General features: G+C 60.2%; 1 protein-coding gene across 1 annotated transcript in view; it reads left to right on the top strand.

The window, feature by feature from the left end:
- DEAF1 (DEAF1 transcription factor) overlaps positions 1-9978 on the top strand; it is a 26239-nt gene that overhangs the window by 9558 nt on the left and 6703 nt on the right. The window contains exons 8-12 of the mRNA XM_024748855.1: positions 1-85; positions 789-917; positions 1278-1406; positions 3053-3300; positions 9894-9978. The exon at positions 1-85 is cut by the window's left edge and continues 22 nt beyond it. Of these exons, the coding sequence (XP_024604623.1) occupies positions 1-85; positions 789-917; positions 1278-1406; positions 3053-3300; positions 9894-9978 (676 nt within the window). The remainder of the gene's footprint in view (positions 86-788; positions 918-1277; positions 1407-3052; positions 3301-9893) is intronic.

The following is a 9978-nucleotide window of genomic DNA, read 5'->3' as shown; positions in this document are numbered from 1 at the left end:
AAGGAGAGCGAGCTGCCCGCCACACCCGTCAAGAAGGATGCCCCCAAGAACATCACCCTGCTTCCCGCCGCAGCCGCCGCCACCTGTGAGTCACAGTAAAGCAGCTGTCGCCACGCGACATGCTCCTAGCGTGTCCTGCTCGCGCGTGTGGCCGAGGGCTCTGGGTCAAAAGCAGGCACGGCTGCCGCTCACGGGGGCTCCCTGGCCTCTTCGGTCCCGGCCTGTCCTGGGCACGGCTGCCCCCGGGGCAGGCGCGGCTGGGGCACGTGTAGGGAGGGCGGGGGCGGGGGAAGCGCCTGCTTCTGAAACCGGGAGGAGGCGAGTTGGGCTGAGTTGGGCTGCGGTGGTGGGAGAGGCCTGGGAGGCGCCCGGTCGCTAGGGGCTGTCAGCAGCCCGACGGCTCCTGCAGGGGAGGCGCCCCATATCCTTGGGGCTGGTCGGCAGGAGGAGACAGAGCCCCCAGAATGCCGGGGGCCCCGCTGTGTTTTCTCTTCAGTTTTGACGAAAATCTTTTTCTTGACTCAAGCTACAAAGTCCTTCTTACGTTCTTTTAAATTTTATCTCTTGCCTTCTGACGAGACAGTACATCCAGGTGCTCAGGACACACAGCAGGAGCTGCGTCTGCTGGGGTGGGCGTCTCTGGCCCCCCCCAGGCACCGCCCCTGCAGAGGTGGCTGTGGGCCGGCGGACGCTGCTGTGGCCCCCGCGCACCCCGCCCCGGTCCCTGGGTTTTTCTGCAATGTGCCCAGTGGGCCCAGCACGCGGTGACAGCTCTCCTGCTTTTCCAGTCACCGTGACCCCCTCAGGACAGATCACTACCTCTGGCGCGCTGACCTTCGACCGGGCATCCACCGTGGAGGCCACCGCGGTCATCTCGGAGAGTCCGGCCCAGGGCGACATGTTTGCGGGAGCCACAGGTGAGTTGTCTCAGTGCCTGGCAACGCGGCCCCAGCGGGTCGCTGGCAGGAGCTGTGGGGACCCCCGCAGGCAGGGGCGGCGGGACCAGGGCCTGAGAAGCTGAGGCTGCTCACGGAGCCTAGACGGGCGCCGGGGGGCAGAAACGCCCCACGTGCACATGGAATGTTCTGGTAGCCGCTTCCGGAAAGTGAAAGGGAACAGTGGAAACTGGCTTTTGTACTGTGTTTTATTTCATGCAGAACATCCCAAATACTGTCCCTCTGACAGTTCACGTCCTCCACTTCCGCGGCTCAGGAGCTGCCCTGTTGGACGTGCAGCACAGCTGGGTCTCACGCCATCATGTCCCTCTCCCCTGACAGTACAAGAAGCAGGCGTGCAGCCCCCATGCAGGGTCGGCCACCCGGAGCCCCATTACCCAGGGTATCAGGACAGCTGTCAGATCGCACCGTTTCCGGAGGCCGCGTTGCCAACATCTCATCCCAAAATAGGTCAGTGTGGGAGAATTCTCCACGAGTGGCCGTCACGTGCAGGACCATCCTTCTGAAAGGCCTCCTAGGTGACGTGGGCTGTGGGGCTTCAGGCCTGTGTTTGTAAAGCGGGTTTCACGGGAAGCTGCTGCTCATTTCTGTGTGGGGTGAGGCTGCTCACGTAGCGACCTGTGACCTGCGGAGCCTGAGATTCGGCCAGGCTCTGACCAGGACACTGTGCTTGGGGTCTGTCCCGTGAGGGCGCTCGTCCGGGTGGCCTCAGGTGAGAGGGTGTGTGCATGTCTGCCACTCGCCTCGCCTGAAGCTTAACGGGGACATCGCCCCACGTGTGCATTTTGAGCAACTTGTCACCGACGGCGCGTTTTGGACACATTTCTATGTCAGGACACTTTTTTACAGGGAGCCTTGTAATCCCAGCTGGTGGGCCTTTGTGTTTTTTACAGTTTCCGCCAGAGACAAGACAGCAAGATAGAACTTGGTCCCCGAGTTCTAGAAAACGCCCCTTCTCCTTCTCCTTTTCTTGTCTCACCGCTCTCTCCTCTTGCTGTGACGCCCCTCCCACCCTTAAAGCTCGCCTCCGTTCTGCCTCTTCCCCACACCTTGCCTCAGACCCTGGCCCCAGGCCCGGTGAGCCTCCTGGCCGGGCTGTGGCCCTGCTGACTGCGGGGTCTGGGCAGGGCCTGGATGGGGAGCGCCCGCCCCACGCGGTCGGCCGTGCCCTGAGTAGGGCTGCGAGGCCTGGGCGACCCGTCCCCCGCCTGCTTGCTTGTCTGTTTGCTTGTTTCGGCGTGGACGCGCGGCTTCCTGTTCCGTTCAGGGCGTTGCCACCTGTTGCTGGGGTGATTTGTATTGGGACGGTCCCTGATTCGGCTGGCAGGGGCCCCGCGAGCGGCTGCTGCGTCCTCTGTCCACCCTGTCGCGCTGCCTGTTCCCTTATGTCCGGGCCCAGGGCCCTGCCCTTGCAGGGGCGGGGCAGGGTTCACAGCAAGGTCTGGCCATGGCCGAGGGGGCAGGCGTCGCTCGTCCTGCTCCCGTGCGTTTCCTGCAGCCTGTGTCCAGCGACCTCTAGCTGGGGGCTGGAAACGGGTCTTGGTGGGGCTTTTACACCAAGGACTCGGGTGACGCTACAGTCAGGTGTTCTTCTCTGGGAGGATGTTAGACATTCAGCAGCACAGCCTGGGTGTCTCTGCCCCCAGGCCCCCCAGGACAGGGGTGGGGAGCCCTTGCGCGTCCGCGTGTGCGAGTCTCCACTTCCCGTCCAGAACAGCGTCCCTTTGAGGTTCCCTCCCGCCTCCATGACTTTCTTCTCCAGCTGAGGGGACCCTGTCTCCTACATCCCTCATCAGCCCCCCGGGGACCACAGACATCCCCGAAAGCTTTCTGTGTGAGCAGAAACGAGGAGGTTTTAGTTCTTCCGTCTGCTTTACTTTTTATGTGATGTAACAGCCCCCCCCACTGGCTCTGCACAAGCTCTGTGGTCACCTCACCTGCAGCTGTTGTGTCATCCATGGACGGGGGGCTTGAAGGGGGGCCGTGGGTGTGATCTGTTCGCCACCCTACTTTCCCACGTTTGATGAGTGTGCAGAGGCACCTTGAAGCCAGGAGATGGGTTAAGTTCTTGTTGTGTTTTGCTTTCCACACGCTAGTGTTGACATCCTTGCCCGCCCTGGCGGTGCCTCCTTCCACCCCCACCAAAGCCGTGTCTCCCGCTGTGGTCAGCGGGCTGGAGATGTCGGAACAGCGGAGCTGGCTGTACCTGGAGGAGATGGTCAACTCCTTGCTCAGCACCGCACAGCAGCTGAAGACGTTGTTTGAACAGGCCAAGCAGGCCAGCTCCTACCGAGAAGCCGCCGCGGCCCAGGCCAGAGTCCAGGCGGATGCAGAGCGGAAAGAGGTACCATTTGCACAGCGGGTCTGTGGCTGCCACCTGCAGAGCCCGCCCACCTTCCTGGGCAGGGGGACCTGGAGGCCCACGTACAAGTGAAGCTTCTCTGGTAGACAAGTGGCCACCGTTACCTGTCGGGCGTTTTTGTCCCTCACACACACCAGCCGTTGTTTTTGCGTGCCCACCTGTGGTAGGTCACTCACCTTGTCAGGCCGTCTTCCTCCCGGGGAAACGGGTCTCGTGTGTTATCAAATCTGGAGGAACGTCCTCTGGTGTGTCTTTGGGGCAGAGGTCGGGGCAGGTGTGTGTCTTGCTGTCACCAGCCCCTCCAGGCACCCAGCTCTGTGGCTGCATCTCAGCCCCAGAGGCGCCGTCACAGGTATTTCGCTGCCGATGAGGTCCCCGTGGCTCGCGAAGCCTGGCGCCCAGAGCGTTTCCTGCAGCACAGGCTCCCTCAGCCCCGTGGCGCCTTTTGGGATGCAGTCTTCCAGGTGACGTGGAGCAGGTGCCCAAGCCGAGAGGAGGTGTGTCCTCACTGCCCAGGGCTCATCTGGGGCCGGAGGAGGGCGGGCCGGGCTGCTTGGTACCCAGAGCCCTCTTGGGAGCGGCTGGAGGCGGGAGAACGGACGGTGATGCGTCTTCAGTGTCACTTTGGTTTGTAGGTGAGTCGAATTGGCTTATTTCCACCGAATCCATATAAGAAAAAGAATTTCAGTTAGTACTACTTTTTATAGGTAAAGGGGAAAGAAGAGCTTTTCAGGTGCAGTTTTCCTTTTTTTTCTTTGGCCGCGCCACCTGGCTTGCTGGATCTTAAGTCGGGGGCTCTCATTGCCAAGAGGCAGTGGATTGCAAGCCTACGTGCGTCTTTTATGGAGCTGCCTTTACTCGCTGTGCCCCAGCCAGCCGCTCCACATGGTCGCCTCTTCCTGCACTTCACTGACCACCTTCCTCTTCGCTTCTTTAATATCCTGGCCGATGCTGACCTTTGGGTCAGCTCAGGATCTCCCGCTGCTCACTCCTTTCCTCTTGCCTGTGGAAGCTCTGTTCCTTCCTTCACATTCCAGTCATTTTGATTGTTGGACCTTTTGGGTTATTCACGGCAGAAGCTCTGAATTCTGTTGGATTCTCTCTCTTCCCCTGAAAAGTGCTGGACTTTGTTCTCAGAAGCAGCTGAGCTCCTGGCTGGTCTCCTGAACTCTGTTGTGTGAGGGGGAGTCTGTCTCGGTTACCTCCGCCCGTCACATCTCTAGTCCTGGTCTGGGTGGGGTGGGGGGCGGCATCGCTGCCCCCTCACGTGCGGGAATGCAGGCCCTTCTGGGGGGGGGGGGGGCACCAAGATCCCTGCTCAGCGCCGCCTTCTGAGCTGCTATTTCTGTCGGCTCAGCCCCGTACTGGCTGCCTGGGGGCGGCAGGTGCCTGTGGCCATCTGTGCTGATCTCTGTCTCCCTTGGCTTCCAGCCATCTGGCAGCTCCATCTTCAGCCCTCTGCCCACCCCCCAGCCCAGGTGACCACGGCCCCTTGCTGTGGCCCCACACACCTGGTGGGCAGGGGAGGCCCTGAGGGAAAAGCTGCCCCACCTGCGGGGGGCCTTCCCCCCCCCCCCTCCCCCTCGGGATTGGATCCACCGCCCCCCCAATTCCTGCCCCACCTGCCTGGGCCTTTCTCCCCGCCCCTCCCCGGGGTTCAGTACCCTGCCACTCCCATTCCTGCTTGCTTTAGTTGCTTTCAAGCCTTCAGATCACTGTGTCTTGTGCTCGTGGTGACTGTGTGGGAGGGTCAGCCCTCCAGACTGCTCTGGGCACCAGAAGGGCAGCTGCTCCTTCCTTCCTGGGCTTGGAGGCTGCGCACGCAGAGCGGGAGTGCGCTCTTGCTGCTCGGCAGCCGATTCTTCAAAAATTAAGTTCTGCATATTTCATGTTTGTAAGCAATCTACTAGTCCTGTTTTGAAAATACTTGATCGTATCTGGTTTTTGCAGTTATAACCAACGTCTTAATCACAAAATGCACTCATATTCACACGTTTCTGATCATATACTTTAGAAAAGTCCCCAATATGCATAACGAAAGGGCATTTTTTTCTTCGTTGAAATATGGCTCACATACTGTGGAATTCACACCTTTAAGGTGCACAGTCCAGTAGTTTGTTCACAAACTTGTACGGCCGTCACCACCATCTGATCCCAGATCATTCCCCTCCCAAAGAAGCCCCGGACCCGTTAGCCGTCACTCCCCACCACCCGCAGGCCCCAGCTGCGCCAACCTGGTTTCTGTCTCTGTGGCTCTGCCAGTTCTGGATGTTTCTTGGAAACGGAATCACACAACATGTGGCCTTTTGTGTCTGGCTTCTTTCACTGAGCAGCGTGTTTTCAGGGTCCGTCCACGTAGCCTGGGTCAGAATTGCGTTCCTTTTTATGGCTAAACATCAGTTGTCGCACCGCACGTTTCTTCACTCAGCCGCTGGTGGACATTCGGGTTGTTTCTACCTCTCGGCTCTTGTGGACAATGCCCTGAACGTTTTTGCACAGCTGTTTGTGTGGACATGTGTTGTCACTTCTCTTGGGTGCGTACCTGGGAGCAGAGCCGCTGGGTCCCACGGTGGCTCCGGGTTCACTTTCTGAGGAGCCACCAGACTTTGCCAGGGCGGCTGCCCATCCCGCATCCACCACCGTGTGTGCCGTGTGCCTTGCCCACGGCCTCACCACCACCTGTCCCTGATGAGCACGGCGGGGGGGCGACCCTCACTTCCCCCGGGGGTTGGCGAGGATGCCCCCTTGCCGAGACTATGGGAGTGGAGGAGACCACAGTGTCCCCCCTATCAGGCCGGCTGGACAGCGGGCGGGCGGGTGGCTTGGATCTGGGGTGGCGCCGACGGCACAGAAAGCCGAACCTCATCCCAGCAGGGAAGTGCAACGGGCAAACGGTTTAACTTTCAGTTTTACATTTTTCATTAATTTTTGTGGACCTTTCCTTCACAGAATAAAATTACAAGTAAATTAGGCCCATCCCTTCCCCTCTGTGAAAATTCTCCAAAGACAGGTGGCATGAAAAAGACGGAGCGAGGCGTTTCCGCCTGGTTGGCCCCGAGGTTACTTTCAGGGCGCCGTGTTGAGTCAGCTGCGTGGGTTTTGTCTTTCACGTCGGAGTAGCCCACGGCCATGGCCACACTCATCCCACATTTAAGGGTCAGCCAGGAGCGTCTGCCGCAGCTGGATCGCCGAGCACCCCACCCTGAAAGGTTGGGCTTTGCATTTCATTTGTAATTTTATGAATTTCTAAGAAAGAAATACAATGTGAAATCCTTTTACCCTTAAAATCCTGTTTGGCGGAAGGATGCTCAGCCTTTAGTGAGGGGCTTGAGCCCACTTCCCCTGCCAAGGCGTCCGACACGTTCCCACACGTTCTCCAGCTTTGAAAATGGCTGGAGCTCTTACAGGTGTGTTTGTCCTCTCTCCGGAGCTGTAGATGTGACGTGTCCTCCAGTAGTTTTCCTGTAAGCTGATCACATGGCGGGGGGAAGCTAGGCATCCGTCCTGTCCGAGTGCCACCAGTAGGTGGACGCCAGCGTCCTTTTGTGTGTGCTGGTGTCACGAGGCTCCTCGGGTGACCTGGTTAAGTTGCTTGCAGACGTGGGTTGACCACCCCGTGCACCCTGTGTGTTTACCCTTCGTAACGGGCAATGTGTCTGATCCCTGTGGCCCCGTGATGACCACAGCGCCTCGACACTGGGTTCTTGGGAACCAGACTCCTCGGAGAGCCTGCTCCCCAGGATCCTCTGGGGGCTTCAGGGGGCTCGGGGGGGCTGAGAGGCCCCGACCTGAGTCACGTGTGAGTGAGGGGACGCAAAACGTGTCCCTGAAGCAGGTGGTGCCAGCGAGAAGCGGCCGGCGGGGCCGGGGGGACGATGAGCCAGGAGGCCAGGTGGGGAGCACCGGTGGCTGTTGTGGAGAGGCTACTGGACACCCTGACGTCGCCAGGGTGAGACGGAGCCCCCCAGCTGGACGGTTGGGGGAGGGCTGCCCCGGAGAACTCTTCTGGAAGGTCCTGTCCATGGCAGCCTCCTTAGGGTGCTGGGGCTTGGTGGGGAGGACCGGACGAGTGAGGCCCCGGGACCCCTAGGAGGAGGCTGAGCCCTCGCTCCCTGGCTCCCTGGGAGGGCGCAGGTGCTGGCGGCCCATGGGGGGAAGCAGGGCTGCCTGCTTGGACGCTGTCTGTGGAATTTCTTGAAAAGTCACGTTTTAGCCCTGCTGAACTATTAAGGAGATTTTGTCAGCTTTAACCATGGGGCATTTGTGTTGTGTGTATATAGTTAGCTCAGCAGAGATTAAACAGGGCGGAAGACCAGACGCCCTTCCCGTCAAGGGCGCTGTGTCCATCCAGCACAAGCTAGCCACGTGGCTGCAGGGCGCCGGGCCGCCTGCCACGGCCGGCTGGGGGAGCGCGCGCACTCTGGACCCCATCCCTGTGCTCTGGCCTCTGTTCATGCCTCCCGGCTCCTTCTCAGGCCTTCGATGATCTTCCCAACTTCCTTTTCTAGAGGGAATTGTGGCCCGAAGAGTAGCAGCGGCGGGCGGTCTGGGCGGCGCCTCTGGCTGCACCGCAGACGCTGTTCTCAGCGCTGGAAGAGAGCCGGTGCCCGCGGGTCAGTCCGGTGACACCTCTTCCAGGCTGCAGATGTGCCTCCTGGCCGAGCCAGGGCCGGGGGAGGTCTCTGGCTTCTCTCTTCTCATCAGCCCCCGGCCCCCCTCGTGGACTCGTCTCACTCCAGGGCCCCAGGGCTCAGGCCCAGCACGTGCGCATTTGGGGCAGGTCGGGGGGTTCCATTTGTGGGGTGATTGCCCCTTTTCCAGCACGTGCGCATTTGGGGCAGGTCGGGGGGTTCCATTTGTGGGGTGATTGCCCCTTTTCCAGCACGTGCGCATTTGGGGCAGGTCGGGGGGTTCCATTTGTGGGGTGATGGCCCCTTTCCTCCCTTAGTCACTTGGGGTGGCGGTCCCCCGCCTGGACAGCGGTGATCTAGGAATATTTTCAGAATTCTTCTCCGTGGGGGATCTGTCTCTCGTACAATTGTTTGTGCCTTTGTTTCTATCAAGAGGGGCTCACGGCACCCGTGCTACTTGTTTTGCTCATCCGGTTTGGCTTTGGCGGCTGGAGCTCTCAGTCGGCTCCCGTGTCCCTTACCTGCTTCTCAGAGCACCTCCCTCCTTTCTGGTGCTAGAAGACGCTCCAGGCCCATCTTGGGGGTTCCCCGCCCCAGCCCTGGAATCAACCGTTTCTCCAGGGAGAACTGGTTCCTTTATTGGAGAACGAATGCTCTTAGGAACCAAGATCTGGGCGCTCTCGGCTGGCAGCAGGGAAGCAGTGGGTCCGACCGCTGTGTGCAGACACAGCCCGAGGGCTCTGTGGCCATTCGTCTCCGTCTGTGTGTCAGCCGGCGTGCCTGAGCCAGATCTCCTGCCCCAGGTTAGCTTGGGTTAAGAAGTAATTCCCAAGGGGATGTGTTGGGAGCCCAGGGTCGGAAGTTCTTGGCCACACAAGAGCGACTCCCGCTTCACAAGGTCTACTCACAACACAGGCTCTTCATGCAGTTAAGAGGTATTTATTGAGTGCTGGCTGTTTTCCAAGAACTGTGCTGGTGCCAGGAGCACCAACATGGCAGGTCCAGGTGAGCGGGACTCGCGGGCTCGCGGGGGACAGGGTGTGACACGAGGCCGCTTCCCTGAGGACTTCCAAGCTGAGAGGCAGGAGGGTCCATGGGGCCCCCAGCCTCACGGGCAGCCGCACCTCTGCTCCCACTAACTGTAAGACCTTTGCTCTCCTTGGAGGAATCTCTATGTGTGGTTACAGACTTCGGTTTTTTTCTGTAAGTATTTTGTTCTTTAAAGTAGGGACAGCGGACAAGCTAACTTAGTAGTATCTCAGGGTCCCCGTAATGCGCGTGTTTCCTGAAGCGAGTGAGGCGGGTAGCGGGGGTTCGGGGTGGAGCGTGTCAGTCAGCGCTGGGCAGAGAAGGGAGCTGCAATCCAGAACAGGAACCAAGAAGCAATTTGCTGCTTTGCACATACTCTCGGGGGTAGCGGTGGGAGGCGGTCAGCGGTGTTATGAACGGGCGTCTGGTGTGGCTCATGGGTGTGCACGTCACACCCTCACCCGCTGGCTGGGAGCAGGGGCCTGGCTTGCAGTCACTGCGGCCGGGTGCGCACACACCAGCACTAGCGGTGCCACTGGAGTCCCCCTCCCTGGCTGGTTAGAAGGAGCGGCTCCTTGCGTCTTGTGGGGAAGACACACAGAAGACCCACCTAATGGAGCTGCGTGGCTGGGCCGGGGGTGCCTGGGCTGTGGATGAGGGTCCGGCTGGGGGACTGCAGGGCCTGACCGCTCAGGAGACGATCCTGACAACTGAGAGTCCTGGCCTGGCTCAGTTTGGTTTCCTACGCGTACTTGGCGGCAATGAAATCCCCTGGTATTTGGAGCAAGGTTGGCGCATTGGTGTGGTCCGGAGCCCTGCTTCCCGCTCAGCAGGTGCCCGGCCCGCATCTGGGCAGCGGGGGGCGGGGACGCGGGTCAGCCTGTCCCCGCGACTGACGCCTGTGTCCTCTTGCAGCAGTTCTGTGTCAACTGCGGCCGGGAGGCCCTGAGCGAGTGCACCGGCTGCCACAAGGTCAACTACTGCTCCACCTTCTGCCAGC

Source organism: Neophocaena asiaeorientalis, unplaced genomic scaffold (genome assembly GCF_003031525.2).
Source record: "Neophocaena asiaeorientalis asiaeorientalis breed wild unplaced genomic scaffold, Neophocaena_asiaeorientalis_V1.1 scaffold43, whole genome shotgun sequence".
NCBI classification, from domain to species: Eukaryota; Metazoa; Chordata; class Mammalia; order Artiodactyla; family Phocoenidae; genus Neophocaena; species Neophocaena asiaeorientalis.
The sequence above is the reverse complement of the archived record's forward strand: the minus strand, read 5'-3'. Positions and strand labels throughout refer to the sequence as shown.